General features: G+C 51.7%; 2 protein-coding genes across 3 annotated transcripts; both read left to right on the top strand.

Moving 5' to 3' along the window:
* Positions 1 to 9,897: 9,897 nt before the first annotated feature.
* LOC101097290 (hemoglobin subunit zeta) lies at positions 9,898 to 18,369 on the top strand. 2 transcript variants are annotated; one of them, XM_023246784.2, is made up of 4 exons: positions 9,898 to 10,049; positions 10,837 to 11,041; positions 11,197 to 11,338; positions 18,293 to 18,369. In XM_023246784.2, the coding sequence occupies exons 1-3, from the start codon at positions 9,955 to 9,957 to the stop codon at positions 11,323 to 11,325; spliced, it is 429 nt and encodes a 142-aa protein (XP_023102552.1). In that variant the 5' UTR covers positions 9,898 to 9,954; the 3' UTR covers positions 11,326 to 11,338; positions 18,293 to 18,369. The 2 variants fall into 2 exon arrangements, with proteins under 2 accessions (XP_023102552.1, XP_023102551.1); XM_023246783.2 differs by lacking the exon at positions 18,293 to 18,369 and having other exon boundaries at positions 11,197 to 11,429.
* LOC111558267 (hemoglobin subunit zeta-like) lies at positions 16,848 to 18,293 on the top strand. The gene is made up of 3 exons (XM_023246785.2): positions 16,848 to 16,999; positions 17,787 to 17,991; positions 18,151 to 18,293. The coding sequence occupies exons 1-3, from the start codon at positions 16,905 to 16,907 to the stop codon at positions 18,277 to 18,279; spliced, it is 429 nt and encodes a 142-aa protein (XP_023102553.1). The 5' UTR covers positions 16,848 to 16,904; the 3' UTR covers positions 18,280 to 18,293.
* Positions 18,370 to 18,651: the final 282 nt, after the last annotated feature.

Raw genomic sequence — 18,651 nt, 5'->3', positions numbered from 1 at the left:
ATGAAATGTCCAGAACAGGGATATCGATAGAGAAGGAAAGTAGCTTAGGTAGTTTAGACACGGGGAGTTGGAGGGTGTGGCTGCTAGGGTATGGAGTTTCTTTGGGGGTGATGAAAACATTCTAAAATTGATTGTGGTAATGGTTGCACAATCCTCTGAATATACGAAAACTGCACACCTCTCCTGCTCACAGCCTCTCTCTCTCTCTCTCTCTCTCTCTCTCTCTCTCTCTCTCTCTCTTTCTCTCTCAAAAAAAAAAGGCTTCTGAGTTCTCTCACAGTTCCCAGGAATGGCCCTGAAATGGGAATAAGGGCACAGAAGCAGGAGGTGAGACTAAGGAAAGGGAAGGGATTTGTGTCTGGGGGAGTGGCCAGCTGTGGTCATGGGGGCCTGTCCACAGGGGTCCTTGGACTCTGCCCAGTACTCACATGTGAGGTCTAGGACTCTGTCACAGGCCCCCTTCCTCCAATTTCCCTGGCCGTGTTGCTGCCCCCATTGGGCAGTCTCTTGACCCCAGAACTCTGGGGGAAGTCCCAGATTTGGAGGAAACTACCCTTCTCCAATCACCCCCTCGGGGCCTGCTTCCTGCTAGCAGCTTTCACAAGAGCATTTGTTGTTTATTTTTCTGGCTATATAGTTAGTATCTTATCAAGTAATGAGTACTGGGATCCATGAAAGGTAAAGGGGGACCACTAGGACCCAGGCCACAGAGGTCCTGCATGGATGCCTTCCCAGGCTGCCCTAGCAGGGCTCGGGTGCAAGGCTATCCAGGGCTGGACTGGAGAGAGCAGAGGTCCGAATCGCACACCACCCTCACTGGCAGCATCTCAGAGTCCACACTGGCCTGCCTTATTGGGCTGTTACAGAAATCAGAGCTCACTGTCACTTCCTGGACAATCTGGCAGGTGCCAGCAGCTGGAGGGACCTGGGGGTAGGCTGGCCCTGCTTTGGGCCTCCGCACCTGCAACAGGATTGGGAGCAGGTGGTCTCTAAGTGTGGTCCTACCTCAAAGCCCTCACAGTTTCCTGGACAATGATGTGCCCAGGGCCAACCTTTGCTCACATCTTCCAACTCTTCCCTGCTAACACCCCACACCTCTGTGCCCTCATTATACATTTAAATAATTCTGTTTAGGGGCGCCTGGGTGGCGCAGTCGGTTAAGTGTCCAACTTCAGCCAGGTCATGATCTCGCGGTCCGTGAGTTCGAGCCCCGCGTCAGGCTCTGGGCTGATGGCTCAGAGACTGGAGCCTGTTTCCGATTCTGTGTCTCCCTCTCTCTCTGCCCCTCCCCCGTTCATGCTCTGTCTCTCTCTGTCCCAAAAATAAATAAACGTTGAAAAAAAATTTTTTTTAAATAAATAAATAAATAAATAAATAATTCTGTTTAGTAACCTAATTTTTGAAGACAACTCGATTCTTGGAAATGAAAATTCCAAACCCGTACACCCAACCTGGGTCCCCTCTGGCCAGGGCCAGGAGGCCTTATCAGTCCTGCCACTTGTTCTGGGCCCAGTGGAGCCGCCACTGTCTGTCAGAGAGCCAGGCAGGGCTCACACACCCTATCTCGGACCCGCCTCGACGCCTCTACCTTCTCGGCAGCAGTGTTCCTGCCCAGAAAGAATCACCCACTCACAGTAGTAGCTACGATAACCTTGAATTCACGCTGCCGCGTTCTGCGGTCCTATGGTGACAGATTATCCCTCCTAGCAGTGAGGTGGGGGCTATTCATACCCCACCTGAGAGGTTGCAAATGTAGAACTGGGGTTTACAAGGTTAATTACCCTGCTCAGGGCCAGCCAGGGGCTACTCTCGGGAAGGGTCTGTGGACCCCATCGCGGCCTTCTGCTGAGTGACCAGGATCCTCTGAGCTCAGCCCCAACTATACAAGCTCTGAGTGAGCCCAGGGCTTGGAGTTCAGCCAATTCCAGCAGGTCTCAGCGTCCAGCAGGAGCACTGCCCAAGCTCGGGCTCCTTGTGTCACAGGCAGGGGAACCGAGGCCCAGAGACAGAAGAGACTTGCCTGAGCCCCAAAGAGCCTGCAGTCTGGCCCGCACAAAACTTAGGTCTCGTCTACCCACTGGGGTGTTTCCCTCCTTCACTGAAACTTTAACATTTCGTAACTCTCCTGTGCCTCGATTTCCTTATCTTAAAACATGTAACGATAATAAAAGAAAGCTTCTCCCACAGAGACCTGTGAGGGCAAACACACATGGAGAGTGTTTGGTGCTGTATCCAGAATGCAGAAGGCAGGTGATCAATGTCAGTGAGAACCACGGCACTTCTCATGTCCCAGGTCGACTGTTGCCTGACCTAAAAGACTAAATGGTGAAGTTCTTAGAAAGCTAGCACGGAAGTTTCTCTTCACCTTGGCCCAACACTTATTTCAGTTTGTAGAAAACTGGAGCAAAATTCACAAAATGCAAAATTAACCACTTCACAGTGAACAATTTGGTGCCATTTTGTATGTCCACAACGGCATGCGACCATCATCACTATCTGGTTCTGGAGTATTTCCATTATCCCAAAAGGAAACTTAGTACCCTTTATGAATTGCCCCCCCCCCCCCCCAGCCCCTGGCACCCGCTCATCTGCTTTCCTGGCATTCCACGCGGATGGAATCACACAGTGTGTGGTCTTTGCTGTTTGGCTTTTCACTGACTATCATGTTTTCAAGGTTCACCCACTTGTAGCAGGTGTCAGTGCCTCATTTTTATGGCTGAGTAATATCTCATCGAATGGAAATACCAGAATTCGTTTACCCATTCATCCATTGATGGACACTTGGCTTTTCTAAATAGAAAGATACAACATTTTTCTTTTACAAGAGAATCTCTCTTCTATTTTAAGTTTATTTATTTTGAGGGAGAGAGAGAAAGCACGAGCCAGGGAGGGGCAGAGAGAGAGAGAGGGAGAGAGAGAGAATCTCAAGCAGGCTCCACACTGTGAGCACAGAGACCAATTTGGGGCTCGAACTCATGAACCGTGAGATCATGACCTGAGCTGAACACTTAACAGTGTTCAGCTGAACACTGAACATGACCTGAGTTGGACACTTAACCGACTGAGCCACCTAGGTACCCCGAAAGGTACATTTTTTTAAAAGTTTGTTTATTTAATTTTGAAATAGAGCACATGAGTGGGGAAGGGACACCCACCCACCCACCCACACACACACACACACACACACACACAGAAGATCCGAAGCTGGCTCTGCACTGACAGCAGAGAGCACGATTTGGGGCTCAAACTCACCAACCGCAAGGTCGTGGTGCTGAAGTCAGATGCCTAACTGACTGAGCTAGCCAGGCACCCCGAATTCATTTCTTTTGAAAGGCAGAGGGTGAGAGCATGAGGAAGGGAGGGGCAGAGAGAGAGAGAGAGAGGGCGAGAGAGAATCCCAAGAAGGCTCTGCACCGTCAGCCGGGGAGCCCAACATGGGGCTTGGACTCACAAACCGTGAGATCATGACCCAAGCCGACATCAAGAGTCAGATGCTTAAGTGACTGAGCCACTCAGGTGCCCTAGGTACAGCATTTTTATTTATTTATTTATTTATTTATTTATTTATTTATTTATTTATTTATTTATTTATTTATTCATTCGTTTGTTTGTTTGTTTGTTTATTTATTTATTTTAAATGTTTATTTATTTTTGAGAGGGAGAGACAGAGCCTAAACAGGAAAGGGGCAGAGAGAGGGGGAAGATATAGAATCTGGAGCAGGCTCCAGGATCTGAGCTGACAGCACAGAGCCCGATGTGGGGTTCGAACTCAGGAGCTGTGAGATCATGACCTGAGTGGGTCTGCCACCCAATCGACTGAGCCACCCAGGTGCCCCCAGCATTTTTAAATAGGACCAAAAAATAACGAAATTTGACTGCTAACTAAATAACTAAATGATACACTTCTGTTCAACCAAGAACAGTATTAAGAGAGTGGAGGCAAACAGCAGAGTTGAGGAAGATAATGACAGAAAACTGACCAGGAACTTACATCCAGAATATATTTTAAATTCCTATAAATCAGTAAAACTAGCAACACAGTAGACAAACAGGCATGAGTTGGATACTGCAAAAAACAAAACAAAACAAAACAAAAACAGGGAAATCTTATGCCTGGAACTAATGCAATATTGTGTGTCAACTACACTCAAATTAAAAAAAAAAATTTTTTTTTTGAAGAGGAAATTCAATTGAACTGCAAATGTGTGAACAGGGGCCCAACCTCACCGGTCACCAGGAAAATGCAAATTAAGACCACATGAGACACTACTACATACCCATCAGAAAAGCCAAAAGCTAAGGAGAGCGGCAGACCAACCACAGGAAATGCTTGGAAGGGTAGCCCATGCACCGCTGGCAAGGCTGTGAGGTGGTACAGCTACCTGGAGAGAAGTCTGGCATTATCCCCTAAAGCTAAAAATACGCATGCCCCTAGAACCAGCAATCCTGGGAACGTACCCCATAGAAGTGCAGGCACATGGCCATCCAGTGACACGTGCAAGAATGTTCATGGCGTTATTCCTAACAGCCAAGACCTAACAAGCAACATCCACCCCCAGCACAGTGGATGACCTGAGGTCTGTTCCTACAAGGAGATACAGCACAGCGATGAAAAGGTACTCCCCACGATGTGGCTGGCCTCTCACAGACACGGGTGAAAGAAGGCAGACGTGAAAGAGGGCATGTGGTATTGTTCCATGTATCCGAAGGCCAAAGGCAGGCAGAAACAACTGAAGTGCTGAAGGGTGCATGTTTGGGCGGTAAAAAGTGAGAAGCGAGAGGGTAAGTCAGGGTGGGATCACCTTTCAGGAGGATTGGGGCGCTCGGTATCTGCTTTATAACAACTCATGAAGCTCCACTGTGTGCCCTGTGCTATAGTTCACAATGAAAAAAAGGAAAAGAGAATGGGACGTTTGCTCACAACGATGGTTTGTGGGGCTTGGAAGTTTCAGGAACAAAGAGGCCTCCTGTGGCTCCCTCTCCTTGCAGAGGCGAAGGATGGGGTGGGGGTTCTGCCAGGGTGGAAAGAGGAGGCCCTGGAGGACCGAAGGGAGGTGAGGATCATCCGCCGTAGGGGAGACAGCTGCCTGGGAGTGGGATCCTGGAATCCATGGTCATTACCTGCTGTTAGGGGACAGGGCAGCCCCCCAGGGTCTTCTGGCCACAGTTTCCCCAGACGCCACAGCTGGAGGGATTCTCCCAGGCACGTTCCTCACTGACACCTCTCTGTGCTTCACCCCGGGGACTCCAGATTACCTACCTCTGCCTGACCTTCCCTCTGACCCTCAGCCTCTTCTCACTCACACATTCTCTTTTGTTTGTCAGTCTGTCTGTCCACCTCCGTCTCTCCCGCTGCCTCTCCCTGCCTCTCCTTTCTAGAAACCGGAAGGAGCAGCACAGCCTTACACACCCTTACACACCCTCATATAGGCCTGCGAGCCTGAGGTGGTGCTGGACTTTCCTTCCGAATCAAGAGACAGCAAGTGAAGACCAAGGATGGCTGGGCTCATCTCAGTCTCGGATGAACCCAGAGAGGCACAGCCACACTCCAGGCAAACATCCTGGGGCCCCCTGGGGTTGGCAGCATCACTTCTCAGGACAGTTAGCAAACAATCACAAAGCCAAGGGACGGTGGGCACACCCCTAGGACAGGGGAACACCGTCTCGTAAAAAGAAGGGGCAGCTGGGACGTCTGGGTGGCTCAGTCTGTTGAGCATCCGACTCTTGGTTTCCACTCAGGTCATGATGTCACAATTCGTGAGTTCCAGCCCATTGTGGGGCTCCACGCTGACAGCAAGGAGCCTGCTTGGGACTCTCTCTCTCCCTTTCTGTCTCTCTCTATCAAAACAAATAAACTTAATTTAAAAAAAAAAGGGGGGGGGGACAGCTGTGAAATGTAAATAAAGGAGAGACCAGGAAGGAGAAGGCCACACTTCAGTCTGGGAAGGCAGACTCTCCCTCCGGGACACACGCAGGGAGAGAGCCTTACCTTGTCTGCAGGGCTGACGGGGCATCCATCAGATGCTGCTCCCACCCTCAACCCCCGACTCTCTCACCATCTCACATCTCAGGTATAGAAGAAATGAGCACCGCGACATGAATAAAACGGCAGCACGGTGCCTGGCGTACGTGTTTTCCATTTCAAAGGGCTCGTCCAAGCCAAATTTTCTCTAAGAATAGTTTCGCAAAACATCCGTGACGAAAACTCCCTACACAGGAGTTTCTGATTCTATAAAAAAAGTCCAGCAGGATTTTGTCCGGATACCTCTTTGGCTGCCTCTAAAATTCATATGGAAAGGCAAAGGAACTAGAATAACTAACACCATTTTGGAAATGAAGGATAAAGTGGGAGGAGTGACATTACGCGACCCTTTCACAGCTGTAACGAGGTACAAGTTACGCAGCAGGCACTTCACTTATTTAAAGCATGCGTTTTTAGATTCAGGGAGTTATACAACCATTACCACGATCTATTTTATTTTATTATTTTTTTAATGCTGATTTATTTTTGAGAGAGTGAGAGAGAGAGACAGAGCATGAGCAGGGGAGGGGCAGAGAGAGGGAGACACAGAATCCGAAGCAGCCCCAGGCTCCGAGCTGTCAGCACAGAGTCCCACGCGGGGCTTGAATCCACGAACCGTGAGATCATGACCTGAGCCGAAGTCAGACATTTAACCGACCGAACCACCCAGGCGCTCCTATGTTGGAATGTTTTCATCACCCCCAAAGAAACTCCATACCCTAGCAGCCACACCCTCCAACTCCCCGTGTCTAAACTACCTAAGCTACTTTCCTTCTCTATCGATATCCCTGTTCTGGACATTTCATATGAATGGAATCATACAACTTGTGTGTTTTCAAGATTCGTTCACGTAGCGGTACTTCATTCCCTTTTGTGACTGAACACTATTTCTTTGCGTGGATTATCCCACATCAGCTGATGGACATTTGGGTCGTTCACACTTTAAAAAAATTTTCTTAACGTTTATTTATTACTGAGAGACAGACACAGAGACACAGAGTGTGAGCCCCTAGGGGAGGGGTAGAGAGAGTGGGAGACACAGAATCTGAAGCAGGCTCCAGGCTCTGAGCTGTCAGCACAGAGCCCGACGCGGGGCCCGAACCCACAAACTGCGAGATCATGACCCAATCCGAAGTCAGTCACCTAACCGACTGAGCCACCCAGGAGCCAACTGAGCCACTTTTTGGCTACTACGAATGATGTTGCTATGAACATACAAGCTCTTGTGTGATCTTATGTTTTCATTTCTCTTGGGGATGTACCTCAGAGTAGAAGAGTCAGTTTGGTCATGTGGGAACATTCTTACCAACAGCACGTAAAGATCCCAATTCCACATCCTAGTCCACACTTGGCATTTCGTCTTTCTGATCATAGCCATCCTCAGGGGTGTGAAGTGGAACCTGTTTTTGGTTTTGATTTGCATCTCCCTCATGAGTAATGATGTTGAGCATCTTTCGTGAACTTACTGATCATTTGTATACCTTAGAGAAATGTCTATTAAAAATTCTTTTATCTTTTTATTGTTGAATTGTATGATTTTTAAAAAATATTTTGGACCAGTGTCTTATCAGACACGTGGTTTGCAGTATTTCTCTTATTCTTTGGCAAGTATCTAATTTCAAGACTTAACACAAACTGGGACACCTGGGTGGCTCAGCCAGTTAAGCAACCGACTCCTGCTTTCTGGTCAGGTCTCTATCTCACATTTCTTGAGTTCAAGCGCCACATCGGGCTCCATGCTGACAGTGTGGAGCCTGGTGAGGATTCTCTGTCTCTGTCTCTCTCTCTCTCTCTGCCTCCAATGCTCTCTATCTCTCTCAAAATAAGTAAAATAAACTTTTAAAAAATATTAAAGAATAAAAAAAATCTTTTAAGAAAAAGACTTAACATAAAGCAACAGTAATCAAGATAGTATGGTTTTGGTGAAGGATAGACACACAGATAAATGCAACAGAATATAGAGTCCAGAAATAGACCTGAAAAATACAGCAGATTTATTTCTCACAAAGGATTATGAGAAGGAAATCCAGTAGGGGATGTACGGTCTTTTCAATAAATGGTGTGGCAACAACTCAGAGGCAAACCAAACCAAAAGAAACGAACAAAAACTAACCCATACACAAAAACTTATCTCCAAACGTATCACTGATCCAAACATGAAATATACACTATTAACTTTGATAAGAAATCACTGACGAAATCGTTGTGGCCTGGAATGAGACACAGTGCTCTCAGGGGTGGCACTAAAGGCATGAATCATAAAAGGAAAACTTGGTAACCTGAACTCGATCAAAATCAAAACTTTGGCTCTGCACGCGGCATTATCGAGAGGCTGAAGTGACAAGATACAGACTAGGAGACGATATGCACTAGTCACGCATCCGACAAAAGACTGCACCCAGCGTGTCTGCAAATGTCTACAGAGTGTGTCTCAGAGCTCGCCGGTAAGAAACAAACAGCTTATTGTAAAAATGGGCAGAAGAGCAGAACAGATATTTCACCAAGAAGACGTACGGATGGCAGAGAAGCACATGAGAAGACCCTCACGTCGCTGGTTCTCGGGGGAAATGAGGAGTAAAGGCACACCACCACACCCTCGCACGCCCGTCAGAACGACTGCAGTGTAAAGAGGCCAGCAGCGACACGTGGCGACCAGAACGTCCTGCACGGCCGACCGCAATGCAAAATGGTACGGGCCACCCTAGAAAAGGTTCGCAGTTTCTTAGAAACACACACGTAGCACATGAGCCAACAGTCCTCTCCTAGAAAAAGGATCCCCTAGAGAAATGAAAACTTGCACTCACATGAACACCTACGCACAACGTTCGTGGCAGCTTTAGCAGTAGTCCCAAAGTGGGAAAACTCTTGTTAAGCGAAGGAACGCACACACTGTGACAGGTTCATTCCACACAGCATGACTCAGCGATAAATAGAACTATTGGCACACGTAACAACACGGAGAGGTATAAAGGGTATCACGCTGTCTAAGAGAAGCCAGTCCTAAGAGATAACGCGCTATAGACTTCGATCATATGTTATTCTTGAAAAGACAAAATTATAGAGTTCAGGTGTAAGGCGGGTGAGATGGCAAAGGCCCCCAGCATGTGGGAGTTTCTTGCGGGGGGGATAGAGCTGTTGTGTGTCCCGATTGTGGCGGGGGTTGAATGAACTTACGCATGTCAAAACTCACAGAGCAGTATACTAAAAAAAGTCAATTTTGTTTGACGTTAAAATAAAGCGTAAACAACTATTTGCCTCATTATGTCACAACGATGATATGGTGAGCAGGACGGCAACCCCTATGAGCACAGATTACAAGAATTCTCTTTTATTAATCTGATACTTCATCCAGCTCTTCAGAGGGGGTCAGTCCATCTCTCCTCAGCAACACGTGGACAAAACCATTGCTTTCTCAGAGGCAACCCAGGGATCGCAGAGCCAGAGGGAGAGGAGACTGACGCGTGGCCAGGCTGGGCTAGCCACAGAATCCCACTAAGGAGCCCGGCAGGCAGAAATGGGGCCTGCTCCAGCCCAAGGACAGTGTGTTGAGCTAACGCTCTGGTTTGCCCCATTCTGTGACTCTGAAGTGCAAGAGGATGGTCAGAGCTGGGCTATAAACCCAGGCATGGCCTCCTGGGCTGGCTGGGCCCCTATCTCTCCAGGACTCTGGTCAGGCTGTGGCCAACATCCCCTCTAAGGCCGAAGGGGAGGGTGGAGTGATAGCCCCTCACCCCACCAGTCCCACCAGGGACTGGTGACCACCCATCCTCGCTGGGCCTGATAAGAGACCCCACCCCCACAGCCCTCTCCCCTCTCCAGACCAATGGCCACAGCCTGGCCCCCACCCCGGCTCTGTGTATATAAAGGGATCCCGGGGGGTGAGCACACAGAGGCCAGTCCTGGGCACACCCGGCTCCAGCTCAGCCACCACCATGTCTCTGACCAAGGCTGAGAAGGCCATCATCCTGTCCATGTGGGGCAAGATCTCCACTCAGGCGGATGCCATTGGCACCCAGGCCCTGGAGAGGTGAGTGCCAGATGGGCCGGGGTGGAGCCCCGTAGGTGACAGTGTGGAGTTGGTGAGGACAGGGGCCAGTGAGGAGAGGGCTCTCTGCGGGAAGGGTCCCTAAGGAGGGGTCAGCGAGGTGGGGGTTCTCTGAGAAAGGGGTCAGTGAGGGGGGGCAGATGACTTGCACAGACTTCTGATGGACCCTATGCTCACTGAGTCCTGAACAAGCACAGGCCCAGCATCTCACCAGAGGGGTGTGGATGTGTTTCCCCCAACACCTGACATGCCTAAGGAGGCAGTCAAGCATCTACAAGCACCAGGGTCTCTAATCCTGGGGCAAGGTGGTCCCAGGTGGTTTCCCTACGAGCTCTCCCTTGCAATGTGCCTGCAGGTGGCATTATTTCTGGCAGACGGTAGGTACAGCAGGAGCCCGGTCAGGGGTTGGGAAGGAGGTTTTTGTGGCCGGAGGAGAGGTGAAAACGGGCTGGAGGCCTACGGTGGGTGTGCAGGGCCAGCTGGGAGCAAGGAGACCCTGGAAGAGGGCTGAGGTGGGGAGCAGGGGCGAGCCTGGGTGCTGGGAGGGTGTGGAGGCAGAAGGCCTTGGGACCATGGGGTGCAGCTTGGGGGAGGGGCAGCAGTCAGAGCACAGCACACCTCAGGAGGTGGTGCACCTGCTGAGCTGGAAGGCCCCAGGGCGGTGGTGAGGTCGCACTTGGGTCCTCAAGCTCGGAGAAGGACGCAGGGGTCGTAGAGAGGTGGACGGGGCCCCACGTTCCTCCAATGCTCAGGTCCCGCCCTCCCGCAGACTCTTCGCCAGCTACCCCCAGACCAAGACCTACTTCCCGCACTTCGACCTGCGCCCGGGCTCCGCGCACCTGCGCACGCACGGCGCCAAGGTGGCGGCCGCCCTGGGCGATGCGGTCAAGAGCATCGACAACATCGCGGGCGCCCTGTCCAAGCTGAGTGAGATGCACGCCTACGTTCTGCGCGTGGACCCGGTCAACTTCAAGGTGCGCGCGGGGGCCGGGGTCCTGGCGGGGACCAGGCGGGGGGGGGGGGCGGGGCTGGGCAGGGAGGGGTCTCGGCCGCCGAAGGTGCTCTGCGCACCCCAGAGCCCCCGCAGAGCACCCCGGCCTCGCGCTGAGCCGCCCTCCGGGCCCCGCAGCTCCTGTCCCACTGTCTGCTGGTGACGGTGGCCTCGCACTTCCCCGCTGACTTCACGGCCGACGCCCATACCGCCTGGGACAAGTTCCTGTCCATCGTGTCCTGCGTCCTGACCGAGAAGTACCGCTGAGCGCCGCCGCCAGGCCGGGGCCGGCTGCGACCTCTCCGCGGCTCCAGGCTTCTCCAAACCCTCTAGCTTCCCCCCTGAGACGCCAATAAACGAATGCACGCCCACCTCGCCTCTTGTCACTGGAGCCATCAAGGGGGCGGCAGAGGTGGAGGGGGGAGGCAGGGAGGCACAGGGACACCTGGAGGGCTGCGGGAACACTGCGCAATAACCCGAGGGTCTCTCCGACCTCAGAGGGCACTCCGGAGGCGTGGTGTGTGGGGCTAGGGCACTCGGGGTCCGGATGGGGTGACAGAAAGTGCACCCCTCGGCCTTTATTTCTGGGGTCAGCGCCAGGCCCACCTGGCCCCACTGACTCTGCTGGGGCGCACCATGGGATTCCTCTGGGATTTATCCTATTTCCTAGTTTATGCTTGATCTTAGCAAGAAAGGAGGAATGAGTGTACCTAGTCCCTCATTTATTCTTCCACCCTTCCAGTAAACACACACACACACACACACACACACACACACACACACACACACATTTTTGATGCACAGGACGCCCAAGCATTTTTGTAGACTCTAATACAACAGCTAGAAAAAGCAAAGCCCCCTGCCCCGTGGAACTGACAGTCTAGTCCCGGATACAGATGTGATATTCAGTCAGATCGCAGCTCACAGAAAGAAAAAAATCATTTTGCTCATTATTAGAGAAATACAAATTAACACTACTAGAAATGAAACCTCACTGATATCCAGACTTTGACCACACTGTACTGATGGTCCCTTCTGCAATGCAGTCCCTTCTACCACAGAGACTACACAAGCTTAGTTTTGTCAGCACTAGAAAACCCCAGTCCATCATCAGGCATTGACTGAATGGAGCATGAAAGCTCACACAGCAGAGAACTGTGACCTGAAAAAAAAAATGAAGACAATTGTAATAGTGGCTGTGATGTCCAGGATTTATCAGGTAAAAAGGAAAAGAAAAAAAGAGAGATGCAGAAGTGTGTGTGTGTGTGTGTGTGTGTGTGTGTGTGTGTGTGCGTGCGCGCGCGCGCGCGCGTGTGCGTGTATCATGGCGGCTTTTCTGTTTTTCTGTAAGAAAGGAGAGGAGGGGGAGCCTGGCTGGCTCAGTCTGTAGAGCATGTGACTCCTGACCTCTGGGTGGTGTGTTGGAGTCCCACACTGGACATAGAGTTTACTTAAAAAAAAAAAAAAGAAAAACAGTGAGAGCAGATACAAATGCGTGTGTGCATTTGTGTGTACTCACAGGTGTGAGTATGTGTACATTTTGACACACATGTATGATTACGACCATAGCTCTGTGTGTGCACTTGTGAGTGTATATAAGTTTGTGTGCATTTGCTCTTTTTTTTTTTTAAGTAAGTGCTATGCCCTGCATGGGACTTGAACTCAGGACCCTGAGATCAAGAGTCACACGCTCTACTGACTCAGCCAGCTAGGCACCCCTTGTGTTTGCTTAGTTTTGCAAAAGGAAATCCTTGAAGGATGAAGCGGAAATGATTACAAATAATAACACGGATGGAGATAAAGAAGGGGTGGAGGGGCTCCCCCAAGTCTAACTCTCTGGATGGTGTTACTTTTCAATCATGTAAATCTTTTACATCACCAAAAATAGAATTAAAAAAAGCAAAAAATGACAACTTGAAAAACCCTGCTCGTTTTCCACGGCAGCTGCTCCAACCCACGTTTCCAGCTGCAGTGCGTGACGCGCTAGTCTCTCCACTGCCTCACCGATCCTCGTTCCTGTTTTTTTTTTTTTATAGTATGTATCCCATTGAGTGTGAAGCAGTACTTCCCTGTGGTTTTCAGTTTCGTTCCTCTAACGAGTAATGAGGTTGAGCATCTTCTCATGTGCTTTCTGTGTATCTTTTTTTAGAGAAAAATCTATTAAAGTCCTTTGTCCATTTTTAAATCGGGTTGTGTTTCACCCTTTCCATTGCCAATAATTTTTAACCTGACTCTAACCAAGCCTTTAGATCTGACTTCCAGTGCACAGGAAATGCATGGATAAAGGCACTGTCTTAAAACAAACAACAACAACAAAACCTTCAAGTAAAACCATCAGACCAATGCAAAATGTAGAACATTCTGTAAGACAGCTTGTCTGGACTATCCAAAAAGTCACTGATATGGAGAAAAGGTGGGTGTGGGGTGGAAAGTTTCTGGAATAAGAGAATAAAGAGACAACTGAAAGCTATGTGTGAGCCTGGGTCAGATCTAAATTTGAATGATTGAACAAATTTTGGTGATGAGTGAGGACATGTGATGCGAAAGAATGTTAATTCACTTAGATTGGCGATAAACCTGTGGTTATTTATGCAGGAAAACCTTAGTCTAGGAGATGCGTGAAGTGTAGACACAGAGCCTCAGGAGGACTCCCACACAATTCCAGATTTTTGGAAGAAACGTAAAGCACACCCAGATATATCCCTACATGTGCTGATAATGCAAACATGGCAAATGTTCACAACTGTGGGACCCCAGTGGTGACAGTGAAGGGGACCATCGTTCCATACTGGGACACACTGGGATATAAAGGGGACCTAAAGGGGAGCCTGGGTGGCTCAGTCGGTTGAGCGTCTGACTTCGGCTCAGGTCATGATTTCGCAGTTTGTGAGTTCGAGCCCCGAGTCGGGCTCTGTTCTGACAGCTCGGAGCCTGGAGCCTGCTTCAGATTCTGTCTCTCTCCTCTCTCTCTCTCTCTCTCTCTCTCTCTCTCTCTGTCCCTCCCCCACTCACACTCTGTCTTGCTCTCCTTCAAGAATAAACAGGGGCGCCTGGGTGGTGCAGTCGGTTAAGCGTCCGACTTCAGCCAGGTCACGATCTCGCGGTCCGTGAGTTCGAGCCCCGCGTCAGGCTCTGGGCTGATGGCTCAGAGACTGGAGCCTGTTTCCGATTCTGTGTCTCCCTCTCTCTCTGCCCCTCCCCCGTTCATGCTCTGTCTCTCTCTGTCGCAAAAATAAATAAACGTTGAAAAAAAAATTTAAAGAATAAACATAAAAAAAAAATTTTAAGGGGACCTAAGGGATACTGTAAGATCTGACCTCAATACTGCTCCTGTCACCCTCACTCCGCCCAGCCACCGGCCTCCTGGTTTCTCTTGAACAATGGAGGCACAGCCCCCTCTCAGGGCCTTTGGGCTTGCCAACCCCCTCTATGTGCTGCGCACTCTTCTCCTGAATGTCGCATGAATTACTCTCTGAACTACTCAATACTTGCTTACGTTTGCCCCCTCAGTGACGTCTCCCCAGGCCACCTCATCTACAACTGCAACCCCTCTCAGCACTACCCACCATGCTTTGCTGTCATTTTCTTTCTACGGTCAATGCCATCCAGCCAAAGAGACCACTGGGAACACTCCTGTAGTCAGAGTTGGCTTTGTCAACTCATTGCCACGGAGGAGGCCGCCCACCACAGGGCACTGTGGTTCTGTGGGGCCGGCATTTAGCAACTTGGGCTCGAGGAAGCAGGACTTTGCCCTGGATTGGATGCTGCCAAGAGGTGGGAGTATCCCAAAAAGGCTCTGCACTGACAGCACAGAGCCGCACTTGGGGCTCGAATTCACAAACCATTAGACCATGACCTGAGTCGAAATCAGGAGTCAGGCACTCCACCGACTGAGCCACCCAAGCGCCTCTTATGATTTTTAAGTGATCTCTACATCCAATGTGGCACTCGAACTCACAACCCCGAGATCAAGTGTCTCACACTCTACCAACTGAGCCAGCCAAGTGCCCCAAGTTTAATTTTTCAATTAACTCTTTAAAGGGGCACCTGGGTGTGGAGCCTGCTTAAGATTCTCTCTCCTGGGGCACCTGGGTGGCTCAGTCAGTTGAGTGTCCGACTTTGGCTCAAGTTATGGTCTCATGGTTCATGAGTTCGAGCCCCACGTCAGGCTCTGTGTGGACAGCTCAGAGCCTGGAGCTTTCTTCTGATTCTGTCTCCCTCTCTCTCTCTGTCCCTCTCCAGCTTGTGCGCTCTCTCTCTCTCTCTCTCTCACAAATAAATAAAAATGTTTTTTAAAAGTTAAATTATAACTTGATTTTAAAAGTTTAACATAATAAACATTTCCTCATAAGCACACCTTTTTTTGAAATACAGGAATTTTTAATAGGAAGGGGAAAAAAGCAGGACATACCATCTGATCATGTGTTTTAAATACAAGAAAGGGCTGGACACAATCGCACCCAACTGGTAAAAACTCTTCCCCTGGGGGCGCCTGGGTGGCTCAGTCGGTTAAGCGGCCGACTTCAGCTCAGGTCATGATCTCGCGGTCAGTGAGTTCGAGCCCCGCGTCGGGCTCTGTGCTGACAGCTCAGAGCCTGGAGCCTGTTTCAGATTCTGTGTCTCCCTCTCTCTGACCCTCCCCCGTTCATGCTCTGTGTCTCCCTGTCTCAAAAATAAATAAAATGTTAAAAAAAATAAAAAAAAAAACTCTTCCCTGTGGGACGAGGGTTACGGTTTTTCTCTTTTGTTTGCTTGTGCCCATGTTCTCACTGGGCTCCCACACTGAGTACATGTCACTAAAACCATTATGTGCTGTGAGGTGGCAGCCGAGCTGGGCCATCCTGGACCTTGCCATCTTTGGATGAGCAAGGAGTTTCGCAGGGGGTGGGGGGAGGGCGCGCTGAGCTTCCTCAGTGGCTCTTCCTGTCACACTTTCCCTCACAGGGGCTTGAACGGTGCACTGTGGGCCTCAGCCAAAGTGGGACGATTAACCGACTGAGCCGCCCAGATGCCCCTAGCTATAATTTAACTCAAAATACACGCACCCTTTGCAAGAACACATACTAACTACAGGCACATATTAAGTACATTAAAATGGTTGCCTTATGGTAGAGAGGGGAAAGGGAATAAGGTAAGAGGCAAAGAGATGTAAATAGTACAGGCTGTGACGGGAATGTGACAGGTAGGATTGTAGGCTCGGGTGACCCCAGACTCTGTGTGAAGAGTCCAGCCTCCTCCCAGCCTGGGTGCCCAGCTTGGAGAATCCCCCCAGTCAAGCTGCTGAGGGACTTGGCCTGTGGGGGAGAAGAGCCTTATCCAGGTGAGGAAGGTGCTATACACACAGGCAAGAGCATCTGAAGCCAAGACTGTCACTCACACCCTGTGACACCTGGCCTCAGTTTCCCTCTGTGGACCTCCATTCACTCATCTGTAAGGTGACGCTACAGAAGCTTAAATAAAAGAAGGAGGAAAGAGTGCTTCTGTGAAAGCCTGCTACCTTCTAGATCGTCCTAATATCACAAGGACAGGGAACTCGGCGACCATGATTATAGAGGTCAGTCACTGGACTGGGCCCCTACCTCCCTGGAACCTGGACTCAGGCTGTGGCCCAGTGCGGGGAGGGGGGAATGTTAGCCCTTCTTCACCCCACCAGCCCCACCAGGGACTGGTGACCACCCATCCTCGCTGGGCCTGATAAGAGACCCCACCCCCACAGCCCTCTCCCCTCTCCAGACCAATGGCCACAGCCTGGCCCCCACCCCGGCTCTGTGTATATAAAGGGATCCCGGGGGGTGAGCACACAGAGGCCAGTCCTGGGCACACCCGGCTCCAGCTCAGCCACCACCATGTCTCTGACCAAGGCTGAGAAGGCCATCATCCTGTCCATGTGGGGCAAGATCTCCACTCAGGCGGATGCCATTGGCACCCAGGCCCTGGAGAGGTGAGTGCCAGATGGGCCGGGGTGGAGCCCCGTAGGTGACAGTGTGGAGTTGGTGAGGACAGGGGCCAGTGAGGAGAGGGCTCTCTGCGGGAAGGGTCCCTAAGGAGGGGTCAGCGAGGTGGGGGTTCTCTGAGAAAGGGGTCAGTGAGGGGGGGCAGATGACTTGCACAGACTTCTGATGGACCCTATGCTCACTGAGTCCTGAACAAGCACAGGCCCAGCATCTCACCAGAGGGGTGTGGATGTGTTTCCCCCAACACCTGACATGCCTAAGGAGGCAGTCAAGCATCTACAAGCACCAGGGTCTCTAATCCTGGGGCAAGGTGGTCCCAGGTGGTTTCCCTACGAGCTCTCCCTTGCAATGTGCCTGCAGGTGGCATTATTTCTGGCAGACGGTAGGTACAGCAGGAGCCCGGTCAGGGGTTGGGAAGGAGGTTTTTGTGGCCGGAGGAGAGGTGAAAACGGGCTGGAGGCCTACGGTGGGTGTGCAGGGCCAGCTGGGAGCAAGGAGACCCTGGAAGAGGGCTGAGGTGGGGAGCAGGGGCGAGCCTGGGTGCTGGGAGGGTGTGGAGGCAGAAGGCCTTGGGACCATGGGGTGCAGCTTGGGGGAGGGGCAGCAGTCAGAGCACAGCACACCTCAGGAGGTGGTGCACCTGCTGAGCTGGAAGGCCCCAGGGCGGTGGTGAGGTCGCACTTGGGTCCTCAAGCTCGGAGAAGGACGCAGGGGTCGTAGAGAGGTGGACGGGGCCCCACGTTCCTCCAATGCTCAGGTCCCGCCCTCCCGCAGACTCTTCGCCAGCTACCCCCAGACCAAGACCTACTTCCCGCACTTCGACCTGCGCCCGGGCTCCGCGCACCTGCGCACGCACGGCGCCAAGGTGGCGGCCGCCCTGGGCGATGCGGTCAAGAGCATCGACAACATCGCGGGCGCCCTGTCCAAGCTGAGTGAGATGCACGCCTACGTTCTGCGCGTGGACCCGGTCAACTTCAAGGTGCGCGCGGGGGCCGGGGTCCTGGCGGGGACCAGGCGGGGGGGGGGGGGGGGCGGGGCTGGGCAGGGCGGGGTCTCGGCCGCCGAAGGTGCTCCGCCCACCCCAGAGCCCCCGCAGAGCACCCCGGCCTCGCGCTGAGCCGCCCTCCGGGCCCCGCAGCTCCTGTCCCACTGTCTGCTGGTGACGGTGGCCTCGCACTTCCCCGCTGACTTCACGGCCGACGCCCATACCGCCTGGGACAAGTTCCTGTCCATCGTGTCCTGCGTCCTGACCGAGAAGTACCGCTGAGCGCCGCCGCCAGGCCGGGGGCCGGCTGCGACCCCGCCCCTGCCCCTGCAACTTCCCTCAATTTTGCCCCCAATAAACGGATGCGGATGGAATGGGTCCTGCGTTCTCAGTATTGGCCGAAGGAGGGGAGAAAGTGAGGCATAGAAAGCGTAAGCCACAGGAACGCGGTGGACCCCAGCGTCACCACCGGCCTGGAGGCCACCCCGAGGGCGCTGTGGCTCGATCCCTGCGCCTGAGGACCCCAGAATCGGGAGAGAGTAGATAGGCCCCAGGCTGGTTCTCCGGGGTCCGAAGTGCGTTTGCTCCTGTCCTGCTTCCCAAATCGCCCAAAGATCGTCGCTTTACTCAGCGTGTCGCGTGCGTGTGGGGTGC

The sequence above is a fragment of the Felis catus genome, chromosome E3, assembly GCF_018350175.1.
Source record: "Felis catus isolate Fca126 chromosome E3, F.catus_Fca126_mat1.0, whole genome shotgun sequence".
Taxonomy (NCBI): Eukaryota; Metazoa; Chordata; class Mammalia; order Carnivora; family Felidae; genus Felis; species Felis catus.
Note: the sequence above shows the minus strand (reverse complement) of the source record. Positions and strands in the feature narration are given on the sequence as shown.